Below are 15,599 nucleotides of genomic sequence, written 5' to 3' on the forward strand. Positions count from 1 at the left end.
TATGTATACATATATGTATATTTATACATAAATATATATATATACTGTATAGACTAATATATTTATATGCAAATATATGTATATATGCACGCATATATATATATATTCTTTCCCAGTTGTGTATTTCTCTACAACATTTTGTTTGTTTCTTGTGCTTTCCGTTGTAACTGATGACTTCATTTGCGAAGCGGCATGTTGTGTTTACTGTTCGTCCGTTGCTCTGTGTGTCTGATCACGGTCACCTTCACTTTTACGCATCCGTTTAAAACCAATACACTGTATGATGACTGTGTGGATTATCGTCCATTTTTAGGGTTGAATTGCAGAATCAGTGTGAGGTTTCGACTACAGTCGAAAAACCCTCAAAAGTACATTGAAATCTTGACTTTACCCTAGCCTCTGCCATGTATTACTTGGTGCAGTGGTTCCCAAACTTTCTGGGCCCCCCTTTGGTTCATAAAAATTTTTCGTGCAACCCCACCCAAAAAAAAACAAACAAACCACGTTTTGTTTTCTGACTTGTTTATGTCACATATTTGAAATGTAACTGTTTTTTACGCACCTTAAACTTGTCAATGTTATGCTAGCATTGCCAACTTTGGTCAGTTCGCAAGAGTGAGATTTTTTTTTTTTGCCAGTCTCTTGTTGACCATTTGTCAATATGCTGCGTTACTTATTCTGCGTCAATTATTCATTTCATCTGCGCTCCCCCTGCAACGGCACTGTGCCCCTCCAGGGGACGTGCGCCCCACTTTGGGAACCTCTGACTTACTGTGACGACCTTAATGCTGTATGTCATCAGCTAAAAAATACGACAGCCCTGATGATGTCATTGTGTCTTCTTGGTGCTTTATTGATTCATGTCATTTATTTTGATTTTGTCAATGCCCTCCTTTTTTTTTTTGCACCCTTTTCTCATATTTTTCATCAACACTTATTATCTGCCCTTCTCTGTCTTATCAACCCTTCCCGCAATCTCTATCAGTTCTGACTCTTCAATTCTGTCTCTCAAGGACCTGGATAAGACGCAGACCGAGATAATGCGTCATCACACTAGCATCAGCGAGCTGAAGAGGAGTTTCATGGAGTCCGTGCCGGAGCCGCGGCCCAGCGAGTGGGACAAGCGTCTTTCCACTAACTCGCCTTTCCGCACGGCGAACATCAACGGTCAGCTCCAGTCGGTAAGTGCGACGACCTGAGAAAAAAGAAATCGTGCTTTGTCATTACTATAGTGCAAGTGATACGGAGAAGTCTAGCAGCGTTGACAGAAATGTCATCACTGAATGATGTGCTAATCTACTCTTGCAGTTCTAACTGGACATTGGTAAAGAGACGTACTGCAGTGACAGTCCTTTTATTCCGAGGTCCCCAACCTTTTTGGTACCAAGGACTGGTCAGCCACTACCACCTGTTACTGCAGATCAGTAGCAAGGTGCCGAGCCGCGTTTCCCAAACTTGTTTTTGGGCACCCATATTTTCAAAGTCCCAAACCTTTGCGACCCAACTCAATAGACATTATTCGTAAACTCCTGGGAAACATGCGAGACGACCCCAAAAATATCTCTTCTGACCCACTTGAGGGTTGCGACCCAGTTTTTGGGAAACAATGTTTTATACTATATTATGTATTGTGTTCTTCTACATTTTTTTTCCACTGTGTCCCACTGCGGTCCGGTACCAAATGACCTACGGACCGGCACCGGTCCGCGGACCAGGGGTTGGGGACCCCTGCTTCTATTGATAAAGTGAACAATATCACTCTGATAGTTCAGTGCTGTTAGTGTGTTAGCCGTATGCTAATATTCTCGACATTGCTTTGTTTACACAGTTGACACCACACGCTATTGAATTGCAAATTCATTTAAAAAAAAAACCCATTGAGATTAGCGTTCTCTTCAGCACCACTGCGACATAAACAGGGCGTAAAAAAAAAAAAAAAAAAAAAATTTTCTCCCTTTCAATTCTATTAGGCAAACATTTAAAACCAGCAGAGGTTTCGCAGTGGCAATTTATTTTACTTCTGCTAAAATAATAGTCTTAAAACTTATGTCGTCTGTTTAGTCTCAAATTAGAAAAACCCATGCTTGTAAGCCATGCTTTTAGATTGTCTTCATATAATAATAAGTAATTCTTCTGCTTGAAAGGCCCGGCTCTTACATTTCCTCTTGCTGCTACTTCGAATGCATCCTAAACCCAGTGGTTCCCGAACTTTAATCTGCAACGCATCCTTTTTCGTAGATAACTATTACACTGACATATTCACAGCCGTTGCTTCCAAACAATTCCTACAAAACTGCAGTTATCGTTGAACCAAGGGAACAAAATTACAACTTTGGGAACCACTGCTATGATCTGTATCCATCCACCCCCCCCAAAAGTAATATAAGATTTTAGCAGTATTGTTAAGGTGGAGTTGTGTCAGTATGAACCGAAAATGTACGTTGTCTTTGTTTATACTGACGCAGCAGCAGATATTTATAGTATTTAATCAACAATAAACGATTATGCAGTAACAAACTGCTTAATCTGAGTAGCTGTCAATCGTTAGTGGTTTCCTAGTTCAGCTCAAAATCACAGAGCAGGTAGTCTTGGGTTTGATTCCCAGAGGAACCCCATACCGTACTTTCCGCACTGTAAGTCACACTAGCCAAAAAAAAATGCATAATGAAAAAAAAAAAAAAAAACCCCATATATGTCAATCCTGAGTATAAGTAGCACCAGCCAGTTAGAGTGCCCTCTAGCGGCTTTCAGTGTGAAAATAACGAACATGTCAATTTTCAGTGGTACAGGAGCAGCAGATACAGTGGAACCTCAGTTTGCGAACTTAATTCGTTCCTGAAGGCCGTTCGTGAACCCGAAAAGTTTGAAAACCGAAATCATTTTCAGCATAGGAGTCGATGTAAAAGGGATAAATGCGTTTTTAAATAGTATTTAATTTGTCTTATAAGTTCATACACTAAACCAATGAAAATAATTTACATTACATTTAATCTAACAAAAAAAGATAAACACTACTAAATAAAGAACAAAGCTATTGCGCAATGTTCGCAATTATTGTCTCCGAAATATTGTCGCCGGCCAACTTCTTTTTGTTGATCCGGATAAGTAGCAACTTTTCCACTTCTTCTAATGTCTGAGATCTTTGCTCGGTGATCACAGTCACTCCTTCGGCAACTTTAGCTTCTTTTATTGCTTCTTGTTCTTAATGATAGTCGTACAAATCAACGACTTTGCTAAGCCATACCGTGAAGCCACAACAGTTCTTAGCGCGTATATCCCGAGAGCGGGCTGAGGCAAGACTGGCGCCACGCGCTAAGTCACTCAGTGATCATTTGTTCAGCGGGCTGAGGCAAGACTGACGCCACGCGCTAAGTCACTCAGTGATCATTTGTTGCCTGCCTGATATTGTTGGCTTGTTTGGCAACCGAGTTATGGTGCGACAACGGGGGCAATCTTTGGTTAAAGGTTTTATTCGTAAACCGCATTTGTTGTTCGAAAGAGGAGGCGTTCGACAACCGAGGTTCCACTGTATTTTAAAAAAAATATATAAGTCGCAAGCGAGTATAAGTCGCAACTGAGTATAAGTCGCAACTGAGTATAAGTCGCAACTGAGTATAAGTCGCAACTGAGTATAAGTAAAAAAAATATATAAGTCGCAAGCGAGTATAAGTCGCAACTGAGTATAAGTCGCAACTGAGTATAAGTCGCAACTGAGTATAAGTCGCAAACCCAGCCAAAGGATTAAAACAAAGTGCGACTTATAGTCCAGAAAACGCAATACTTGGTGCCTGCTCCGGCAAATCCAGTAAATCTCTGAAGTGCGGAATCAATAAAGTTCAAATGATTAATTCTTATCATCACCAACTTTACACCATTTAGTTGCGAATATCACGATACCGCGCTGCACATCGATCATCCACGTGGTGGTGCTGTCGCTTTTCCTCCGTATCATCATTCCACTGCTTCAACCCGATGATATGACACCAGACAACTGTGAAAATGTTTTCCCTGCTTTATTTTGCCGCTGTGAAGATAGTGTGTGTGTGTGTGTGTGTGTGTGTGTGCGCAGGAGAGGATGCCCACAGTTGGGGCTGCGCACAGTCGAGTAGTCGATGACGCGTCAGAGGTAAAGGCGCTCTGATCTCTGCCGCAGGTTGCGAACGCCGGCGCTCCTCAGCATTTTTCCGTTCCCCCGGCGTCGTAACCAATGACATCCGGAGGCTGCCGCCGCTCTGACCCTTCAGCTAATAAGCAGCTTTCCATCTTCCAACAGATCCCCGTGCCGCTGTTGCATTAAGGGTTCAGTATGCTTCAAACCTGACAGTTTGTGCCAGAGTAACGGCTCTCTCGAAACGCCTGGAGGCCATGGGTATTTATACGGATTCTGTCGTAGGAGAGAGAGAGAAGAGAAAAGAAGGGGGATTCGGATTTTGGACGACTTTCACCGAGTCTGGACACTACGCTGTTTTTTTTTTTTTGTTTTTTTTTCTCCCGCGACAGGCGACAAATCATTTCAAAGTTTTAAAAGTGCTGCCACTGCGCCACAATTGGTTAAAGAAAAGTTCCCAAATTTTTTTTTTTAATTTTTTTTTTTTTTTTTTTTTTTTTTTTTTTCCCCTCAACCCGCGTTTTTTTTTTTTTTTTTTTTTTTCTCCGATCAACCTGCGGAGATGACGTCTCGAGTGTAGCGCTCGACACCCTGACACTTAGTTTGAAGCATACTGGCACCTTTTCAGGTGCCTGGTCCTGGATTCCAAACCCCTTGAACCATAAGCTGCTGCCTTTGCGCTCTGAATGGCTACTGCAAGCTTCACTCACGCTTCCTGATCCAGGTGCATGGCCGGGTTTTTCACGAGGATTGTCAAAGCTGCATGACTCTAATGCCTGATAAAGACCACAGATGAACACAGGGGAAAAAAAAAAACCAGACTTAAGAAGGATTACTGTGTAAGTGGTCGGAAGACTGACAGCACCTTCCCTCCCCCCCCATCTCTCTCACCCTCCAACTACTCCTTCCTGCATCTGTCCATACCTGGATGTCTATGTGTTTTCCTGTGTCTGTCTTGTATTTCTGCCACGTCCGTCTCTCTTCTCCTCTTCCTCCTTTTCTCTCCACCCTTCTTTCCTCTCCTCCCCTCTCCTCTTTATTCCTCTCCCCTCTTCTTCTCTCCTCTCCCCTCCTCTACTCTCTATTCTTTTCCTTTCCTCCCCTCTCTTTTCCTTTCCTCTCCTCCCCTCTCTTCTCCTTTCCTCTTGTCTCCTTTCCTCTCCCCTCTTCTTCTCTCTTCTCCTCTCCTCCTCCCTCATTTCCTCTCCTCTCTCCCCCTCTGCTGTCCTCTCCCTTCTTCTCCTCTTCCTCCTTTTCTCTCCACCCTTCTTTCCCTCTCCTCTCCTCTCCTCTCCTCTCCTCTCCTGTCTTCACCTCTCCTCCCCTCTCCTCTTCATTCCTCTCCCCTCTTCTTCTCTCTCTCCTCTCCTCACCTCTCCTTTCCTCACTCCTCTCTTTTCCTCTCGTCTCCTTTTCTCTCCTCTCCTCTTTCCTCTCCCCTCTCCCCCTCTCCTCCCCTCCCCTCTCCTCTTCCTCTACCCTACCCCACCCTCTTTCTTCCTTTCTTTTTTTTTCTTTTTTCCTCTTTAAAGTGCGGACCTGGTTATGCCCCAATGTAAACCTGTCAGCTCCATCACCCCCCCCCGTCCCCCCTCTATCCCCCTTTCCCCTTTGTACCTCAATGACACCGAAGGTCAGGTAGCATCACTGTCCTCTGACCAGCTGGTGTCTCCCTTGAGTCACGTTAACCCCGCCGCTACATATTTGTAGTTTCACCACAGAGTCAACATTTATTTTTATTTATTTTTTTTTGCAATAAATGAACAGCATATCAGAGTAGACACATGCCTAAAGGCATTTATTTGAAATATTTGCGGAAAAGAAATCGCAAATGATACAGGCCAATTTACGTTGTTCCTGTCACGGGAGGCTTATTTATGGAAAGGGGCGCGGTTATAGGGGCGCCGATATGTTTGTAATTAATAGTCAGTTGATTTTTTTTTTTTTACATTTCTATAGCAGTTACTCTATTTACTAGATGTTACCACATTTGGGGTTTTTTTCCCCCATAACTCAAACCTGTGAAAAACCAGGCTTAAAACCCTTATCTTTGCGATGCTACCAATGCGGTATAGAGCAAGAAAAAAAAAAAACATACCCGTCTCCCTTCCTTCCAGCACTACCCCTCGTCTTCCCTTCACCCCCGTCCCTTCTGAGCGTCCTCTGTTGTCAGTTGACCATATTCCACTTCTCTGTTCATTGTTATCTGTCTCTCTTGGTCTGTTGCTGTTGCCGAGCACAGCGGGGGAGGCCGTCTCTGTTTGGACAAAAGGTAAGATCGTACAGTTTGTCTCCGGCGCCGGGGAGACCGCATCTGTACCGACAGACCTGCCTGTTGGAAGACGACGAGGACGACTCTGAAGTCGCCTGGGTGGACGAGGACGACGAGGACGAAGAGGAGGAAGAGGACGATCGAGCTTTCGGTCACACTCTCAGGGTGGCCGTTGAGGTGCCGATCGAGAGGCGAAACTTGGTCAACCCGTGCGAGCTCAATCCCGCCCGGCTCAGGCAGACCCGGATGTCGTTCTTTTTGTCAGGACTGCTTCTGATGGCGCTGACTATGCTGTGGCTTGCGTTTATTTAAAAAAAATAAAAAAATAAAAACAAAAGACGGATAAGACGGCCCGCCCCGCGGAAAATACTGCCGACACGTGCAGGCACCGAGAGACTTCGTTCGACCTCTGCTTTGGCCCTTTACCTCAAACCACTCTCTTTCTGTGTCATTTTTAAACCCGACTTCCCCTGTTTGGGGGGAACAATCCAAACTGAAGACCTTTTTTTTTTTTTTTTTTGCAAACTTGCATCCTTATGAGATTACCTTTCGCAATGCACCTGGACGGCTAATTGTTGTTGCTACAGTTTTAGCGCTTTACAGGCCAGGCTATAGCACACCATTAATAAACAGACACATCAGTCAAACAGGTTCACCGCTTAACACACATAAACACTGGCCCTTATCCTTGACCTTGGCTATCACCAGTTAGCCCAGGCATAGGCAAACTAAGGCCCGGGGGCCAGATGTGGCCCGTTTTAATCTGGCCTTTTTTAAATCATATAATTTATTTATATTATTATTATACATCTGCCGTTTCCCTGCAATACCCACATTTCCCCAATAGATGGCGCAGAGTTAGCCCCTAGCCTAAAGTTTAAACACGAAAAAAAAATATTTTTGGTTCCATAATGCCCTATAATCCTAACGGAAACATTTCGGAAACGTCTTTTTTTTTTTTAGCAAATAATTGGTATCAGTCGAGTTTTGAAGCAGTAGCTTAGAATGTGTGGACGGAGGAATGAAGGAGGGTAAACTTTTGGAACCACTACCTTAGCCCCAAACTCCTAACCTCCTAAAGAAAAATAATAAACACGTACCCTGCTTCTAACCCAGGCATCAGCAAACTACGGCCCGGGGGCCTGATGCGGCCCGTTTGGCTTTTTTATCCGGCCCACCCGTTTTAGGTAATACGAACCCTCCATCTATCTGCCCCTGTCAAATTTTAAGACCTATTGTGGCGAGTCAAAAAGTTTGCTCACGCCTGTTCTAACCGAATCCCAGTTCTAAAAAAAAACATTTTTAAACTTTAAAATACATTTCTTTCGGAAAACCCTCCCCATACACACACGTACACAAACTGTAGCTACACAAAACATATCAAAACAATTTTTTCGAAAAACTACACACAAAATAGGATGACCTCGCACACATGCGGCAGCATTAGCATCGCCTCACTCCACAGCTGTGTGTCATGTTTGTTTTCAATAAAAACATCTGTATGTGTGATCTCTAAACGTTCATGTTTTAACCATAAATTATGGAAATGTGATTGGGTTCGTGTTTTTATTTTGGCGTACGTCGGTGTGTGTGTGTCTGTCTGTGCGTGTGCGTATCCCTTTAAACTTAGGGAGTTTATGAGTAAAACTACTTAAAAACCAGGTGATAAAAAGGAGAATCTTATCGTATACAATCTTGACCACTGAGAGGTTTTCTAGCTCCGTTTATAGAGTGCGAGGTGACCTTTATTTGTCTCTAAGCCTTACTCGTCTGTTGGAACTGCCTAGTCCCGACTCGTGCTCCTGGTTTGATGGTGAAAATATTTTGCAAAAAGTTTGCCAACTCACTATGTATGTTTTCGATTAATATCATGTTTGCAGATGCAAAAATAATTCAACCGAAAAAATGTCATTACCAAGGTAAATAAACACCAAGATTTCTCTTTTTTTTTATGTATGAAGTTCAGAGTAATTGTTTAGTGGAGTGACAGGTCCAAAATGTTCTTTAAAAAAAAAATCCATTAGAAAAAAAAACATTTTTTGCTTAATTTAAAGTAACTTGTTTTTCTTTGTGTTCTTTTTTTTTTTTTTTTTTTTTTTTTTTTTTTTACAGTTCTGTTGATTATTTTCCATTAGCTTAATTACGGAACTGCCACGTTTGCTTCCTAGTTATAAGTACTGTAGGACGTTGGGAAATTAGGAGCAGTTATCTTTGATTGTTCATTCTCATTGGACTTCATATTTTTTTTTACATAAATAAAGAAATGAAACATAAAATCCTCCGAAAAAATACCCCCTGTATTAAAATGAACAACACATAAATAACGAAATGAAACATAAAATCCTCCGAAAAAATACCCCCTGTATTAAAATGAACAATAACAACACAGAATATAACAGCGTTATTAGCAACAGTAAGATAAAAAAAATTCTCCCTTTTTACTGGAAGAGGGGAGACAGTATCCAAGAGAACAGAGCTAGATGTACTACATATATATATATATATATATGTAACTAAACATTTCAGAAAGGGACTCATCGCACCATGGGAAATCCCCCAGCAGTCTTGGCGTACAGCAGTGTAACTAAGGCTGTAACTGAGCCGAGAAAAAAAAAGGAACTTTTGCATTCCTTAGGAAATGGCTCATTTTCAAAATGTACTTTTAGGTATTTCACCAAGCTAGGCTAGAACATAGCTATCCGGTAAAGTAATGCTGAAAGATCTGGGGTTGTGCAGTACCGTTGCCGTCCACAGCAGTGCACCAAAAGTCAAATAATGCATCCGTTTGTTGAATTATGAATTAAAAAGAGCTTCATACGTACATATGCGGTAAAGTAATGCTAAAAGAGTAGCTGCACAGTATTTAAGGTTCAGCGACACAACTGCGTACTCCCAGTCGGTACGTGTGCCTTACATTATGGTTATGTCTTGGCTGCTATTCATGTCTGAGGCTGAGAGTCGTGTTGTTGACCCTGTGTCTTTTCCTCCCAGTCTCCCGTGCTAAAGACTCAGACAATCACCATCTCAGATGTCACCAACTCCCTCAGAGGAAGCTTGACCTACAAGAACATCCCCTTAGTCCACACTGAGACCAAGACCATAACATATGAGTCAGCACAGGTGAGAAGAACGCTGCAATCTTCCTGCATCAATATAGTAGTTTAGCTACGGCACGCTTGGATTTGGTGGCTGTGTGCTCACCAAATGAGTGTGTTTGTGTGTGTGTTTTTTTTTGTTGTTTTTTTTTTGTGTGTCCCAGGTCATTCATAATATCTGTATCTGTTTGTCATTTTGTCATAAAATGTATTATTAGTATTAAAAATGTTTAAATGCATTATATATATTAACAAATATATCGACTAAATAGGAATAGGGTTAAAAGGCAAAAAGTTTTCTTTTTTTATTTTCTATAGCGTAAGTTTTAATTTTTGCCACTCAGCTGGTTTTGCATAAATCAAACATAAAACTTAGCACTGCTAACTGTGCAACTGCAAATCAGTACCTGACACTTAGGTGGGACATATCGTGAAAAGGGCCGATAGGTTAGCTTGAATTGATTCAATTAGTCAGTAACTGCGACTGCGTGTACACATTTGCATTTGCATCGTGTTTCTATTGCTAGCGCCACACGTGACTGCGTGTACACATTCGCACAATCGTGTTTCTATTGCTAGCGCCACACGCTTAGCTTAGACCAGTCATTTGTCAACTCCATAACTCAGAGCCATCAGTCACTCCATCTGCCCCCCCCCATGTACTTTTCTGCCACTCCTGCCACAGTTAACCTATTACGTGTCCTTCTTAAGAACAAAGACGTTGATGCTTTTCTTGTTTTTAACTTCTCTCTTCTTAAGAGCAAAGACATTGATCATTGATGCTTTTCTTGTTTTTAACTTCTCCTTGTGTTTTTTTTTCGTGCAACTCTTGCCTTTTGTGTGTGTTTTGACTCACTTTGCAAACAAATGGCGAGTTATAGCTAGCTTGAATTAATTTAAATCGTCAGTAACTGCAAATATCCCACACACAGTCATTGCTATGCAATTTCTAGCGCCACGCCCGTCATTTGTCAACTCCATTACTCAAATCGGTCCCTCCATCTGCGCACCTCAGCGCTGGGATGACCCTAAACAACCCCCTCACATACTTTTCTGCCACTCCTGCCACAGTTCATCTTGAGGTACTTTTTACTCAAGACGTTTTAACCTGCGCTTTTGTTGCAACTCTTGCCTCTCGTTTTTTCCACACACTTTGCAACAAATGCTGAGGTATGTGAGGAACGCGTTACTGCTCGAAAAGCATGCCATCAACAGTGCAGCCTGTTTGTTGTCTACCCTGTTTATGCAACCGAGCATGCATTTTTGACGCCTGAAAAAAGCATTTTCAAATCTGATTAACCATTAAGGTGAATGGTGCACAGTCACGTTGTTGCTTTCCAGGAAAAGCGCTACAACTCACTTACGTTTTAATACAATAATGGAGGATTGTCGTTTAACACTTAAAAGGTGTCTGTTCCACAGCCGGTGGACGACCTGGCAGAGAGGGAATCAGGGGTGCTGTTGAGTGCCCAAACCATCACCTCCGAGACCATCAGCACCACCACCACCACCCAGATCACTAAGGTCTGCTCAATGCACTAACAGGCTCACACTCATAACGTCAATACACTCATTTACTGCTGCGCTGTGATGAACAGATGCTCTCAATCACGCCACGTCGGTGCTATTGACCCACTGTTTTAGAGCCTGCTGGAGGGTGACTAAGAGGGCAGCGCATGGCCTGTCGCCGCGTTCGATCAAAATCAGAAACACGGCCCCGGTGCGAAATTGGGTCCTTTTTGTTATTGGTGTTACACGTCCGATGTTGAGGGGTTGCACGTTGCTGATACTAAATCTACGGTCCTGAGCATTTTAGACTGTTGAATGTGGAGTTATCAGGGAATTATGTTTGTTTTTTGCTCGATTCTGCACCGCTAATACCTCCAGCGTGTAATATTCCAAACTGTCATCCTGCCATTTTACTTGTACGGTCATTTGCAGTAAATACATTGTGTGAAGTACCTCTCAAATAGTGGGGCGGGGCCCCCCCGGGGGGACGATGGTTTGTGCATGAGAGGCTTCCAATGGAATACAATGGTTTGGGCATGAGAGGCTTTCAATGGAATATGGCACGCTGGACAGAAATGTACCACTGTTGTAATGCTTGAATGATAAACAAGCCTAGGTGGCAGCAATTCATGCAGTGGTTTGTACAGATAAGAAAATATATATAATCAGGTTATCAGTGGTATTTCAATTCAGGGTGGTGGGGAAAATGGAAAAACATTCTGTCCACTAGGGGGAAAATGGAAAAAACATTCTGTCCACTAGGGGGCATAACAGAATCCAATTGAGAACCACTAGTCTAAACTAAGCTGTTTTTAGGGTTCTCACATGTTTGTTAAAGAGCGATCCTTTATGAGCTCCTATGTCAGCTTCTGCTTTGTCTCTATTGTAGACAGTTAAAGGAGGAATCTCCGAAACCCGCATAGAAAAGCGAATCGTCATCACAGGAGACACCGAGATTGACCATGACAAGGTAAGGAATATAGTGTAAAAAAAAAAATTGTCCTACTAACAAGTAAACAGGAATCGAGATATTTTGTTGCCGCTTGTCGGCTCGTTCATTGCTAGTTGCCTGCGTTGGCCGTTGAAGAAGTTGGAATTGTCCGCAGACATAATTTGCTCCGTGGACGGCTTGCGGTTCATATATCAGGCAAAAATCCACGCTGAATGCGAGTCATTTTAAATGAAAGTCATAAATTGTGCTCTGCTTTAACGACCCTGTATTGATGTACTGTGTTGACTTCTAAGGCTTTAGCCAAGGCCATTAAAGAGGCAAAGGAGCAGCACCCAGATATGTCCGTCACCAAAGTGGTTGTGCACCAGGAAACAGAGATCTCCCCAGAGTAACATGGGTTTAAACACTGAGGTAAGGACACAACCGGAACCTTCTGTTGTCCATCCAAACCTGACTGGACTGGACTGGACTGGAGTCCACAGGCCGTCGAAATATTGAAGTAGGTTCCCCTCATCACAGAAAGACATCTAGGATTTTTTTTTTCCAGCAGTCTCATGCTTTTCCGTATACACCGCCGACAGAAAGTGAGCAGAGCTTTCACCATTTCGGGGGGCGGGGGGGCTCTATTATTGAACATAATGTAAAAATACCTTCAAGCTATTGACATTGATGATCTGTTTAGGTGCATGTTGAGTTGTGGTAAAAGGTCGATATCGAGTTCCAGTCCTAATACTTACTCCGCTACCAGTACTGGTGCATCCCTACTTAAATGTAGCAATAGTGGTAGCCAGATACGCACGTTTTAGCAAAAAACTAATTTGAAAATTTCACATTGATGAAAATAAAAAATAAATGTGACATTTTTGAACAATTTTAAGAAATTTTGATAACTCGGGTACCTTGCAGTCCTCCATGGCTCAGTATGCGGGGAATCATTTTTGAACAATTTTTAAGAAATTTGAAGTCCTCCATGGCTCAGTATGCGGGGAAGCGCATCGTAACAAATGTGACATGCCAACAAAAAAAAAAAAACAAGTCTGGTTTGCGCAATCAATAAAAACAAATGTTCCCTCTCTGCCACCGACTTAAGCGAAGGAAAATTTTATGTCCACACTGCAGACTCATTCAGTAACAGATTCAGCGTGAGTGCTGGATCAAAGGGCGAGAAAATATGTAGCCAAAGCGCCCACACACTGATGGACAGTGACCGTCCATAATGGCCTAAACCTGGCGGTAATGATTGTCTACAGAATCTCTACAAAAACGGAAGGCATGAAAAAAAAAAAATCTCGTGCCTAAGATAGAATACATTCTGAACACAGTTAATATCCAGGGTAAACTCTTGCGATATGAGTTTGGGTTAGCTTTGATGATACGGTAAAATTCTAGCCTAATAAGTTGTATCCCGGTAAGTCCATATTTAACGGGATGACAAAGGCTCAGCGACAAACTACTTCCGATTTTTCTTCAAATTCAGTGTTAAGAGCGTGGTTGACACAGCACCACACACAGGCCTGGCGTATGAACTACAAGTACCAGAGTCGTATTCTGTGGCTCCGTTTAGACGCAGCTTTTGTTTGCACCGTATCCGGAGGCTACTGTCGTCATATTGTATCGTCGTCCTGTAAACAGGTCCGAAGATGCTGACAGAGGGAGGAACTATGCTAGCTCTTGGACTTGCGCTTTGTCCCGAAGGTGCAGTTCATGTTTATAGCAATAATTCTCACCTTTTACATAGACTGTCGAATGAATTCAATTTGAATCACGCCCGAAACATCAGCCAAAACAAATCGGAAACCGTAATGACCCAAAAAAATGTGCACCCCTACTTTTATCACTATGTATTCAGACATGTTTGAAGTTAAGGTTCTGTTTTCTTTAACCTGTATTCGTTGCTTCATAAATGTGCATTTCCAAACAACCCGGAATTACGCTAACTACATTATCATTTGTTTTGGCTCTCTTGACGCTGTGGTGTCTCATAAACTTGATTAACGCGTGTTGCAAGCTGTGTGTCTGGAGGGTAGCACCGAGGAAAAGTCCTGAGACTGGCTGAGTCTATAAGAAGCTGCTGTCGTAGTAAATCAGACTTTAAGGACGTGGAGCAGGCTGCACTTGCTTTGTCATCAGGAATTATGGCACGCACTTTTTTTTCCTAGTAAATTTTGTCTTGACAGCTTTGCATTGAAAGGAACCCGCCGGCCAGAATTTAGACTAATGAAAAATAAAACCCACAATGAAGTTGCAGAACAAATAAAACTATGTATTTTAATTACGGATGTCGGATATTGGCTTTTTGCCGATACTCGATATACAGATATTGTCCAAGCGTTTAATTTCCGATTCCGATATCAACCAATACCGATATATGCAGCCCCTTCCCCCCAAAACTGTGGCAAACGTCTCTGGATCCTACAGGATATTCCGGTATATTTGGCAAAACCCAGGCATTGCGTAATCGGATTTTCATTATCGGTGGTAAAACTGATAACATTTCGTTTTTTTCCTAAACTAATTTCTAGGTCACATCATATATCTCCTCTTGTTGTTATTGTGAGGTCCCACTAACGGTGTTCCACAAATTAGCATTAGTATTAGCCTTTTTGCGTTTTCAATATTGGAGTTAAAACCGATAACGATTTTTACCGATATCACATAATTGCACTATAATATCGACGGACGATATTATCTGACATTCCTAATTTATATTATTATTATATTTATATTATATATTTGTATGTAAATACAAATATGTCATCTTGACTAAAACTAATTTGTTTGACGTTATATTACATCCCCGGGTTTTTTTTTTTTTTTTTTTTTTTTTTGCGAGACTCAGCTTACACTTGTAATTGAATTGACATTTTGCTTAATCACTGCGCACTCGTGAAGATGGATGGCCTCTAAAATTGTGTGGACCTGGAATGGAAATATCAGTTTGGTCAGATCAACATGAAACGTGATGCCTCGGAATCATAGGATTTGTCAGTGATGGTGCCCATGAGGCTTTAATTGTGGGCTTGTTTATGTGTTTTAAAGAGTCCGGGCTGGGCATCTGGTGCTGTTTAGCCAACTGTCAGTGTGGTATGTAAACACAGTGCTTCTACCTCCCAGTCTGTCTGCAAAAAGATGAGAGGAAGCAGCAGTTAAGGACTTTTCCGTACCTCAGTATTGCCTGACAGGCTGCAGAAAAACAGTACAGTTCCCCTTAAAGGGCCGGTTGTAACTGTACGACTGTATAGATGTAACTACACCATAATGTATGACTACACGTTTCTGCAATTGGTTATTATTTATTCAAGTTACAAATATTGTACATTGCTGTGTAATAAACAAAATATTTATTATTAATTATTTAGTTAAGAAACTCAGCAGGATGGACTTTATTATAAGGCAATTAAACACTCATGTGGGCCACACAAAATGACTTGGCGGGCCGCATTTGGCCCGCGGGCCTGGAGTTTGACACGTGCTCTAATGGAATGAAATGTTTAGAGGTTCAGTCATGAACCTCTTTAGTGTGTATTATGAATGATTAGAGCTGTTCTCGCTCTTAGGCACTCAAGTGTGTGGGAGCTGTTGTGATCTTTCAGAGCTTGGGTTGGTAATTTGTTTCTGAAAACAATCAGTTAAAAAAACGCTGTCGAGGTTGCAATAACCAAC

The 15,599-nt window shown here is 42.1% G+C and overlaps 1 protein-coding gene across 14 annotated transcripts in view; it reads left to right on the plus strand.

The window, feature by feature from the left end:
• epb41a (erythrocyte membrane protein band 4.1a) overlaps nt 1–15,599 on the plus strand; it is a 49,818-nt gene that overhangs the window by 32,010 nt on the left and 2,209 nt on the right. For 9 of the 14 annotated variants that reach the window (XM_008331843.3, XM_025065362.1, XM_008331846.3 and 6 more), the window contains 5 exons: nt 1,014–1,181; nt 9,372–9,500; nt 10,883–10,999; nt 11,874–11,954; nt 12,230–12,347. In XM_008331843.3, the coding sequence (XP_008330065.1) occupies nt 1,014–1,181; nt 9,372–9,500; nt 10,883–10,999; nt 11,874–11,954; nt 12,230–12,328 (594 nt within the window). In that variant the 3' untranslated portion in view covers nt 12,329–12,347. Of the gene's footprint in view, nt 1–1,013; nt 1,182–4,069; nt 4,127–5,640; nt 5,698–6,350; nt 6,718–9,371; nt 9,501–10,882; nt 11,000–11,873; nt 11,955–12,229; nt 12,348–15,599 lie in introns of those variants that run through there. The other 5 variants (XM_008331844.3, XM_008331850.3, XM_008331854.3 and 2 more) reach the window with 5 other exon arrangements.

Source organism: Cynoglossus semilaevis, chromosome 18 (genome assembly GCF_000523025.1).
Source record: "Cynoglossus semilaevis isolate Cse_v1.0 chromosome 18, Cse_v1.0, whole genome shotgun sequence".
NCBI classification, from domain to species: domain Eukaryota; kingdom Metazoa; phylum Chordata; class Actinopteri; order Pleuronectiformes; family Cynoglossidae; genus Cynoglossus; species Cynoglossus semilaevis.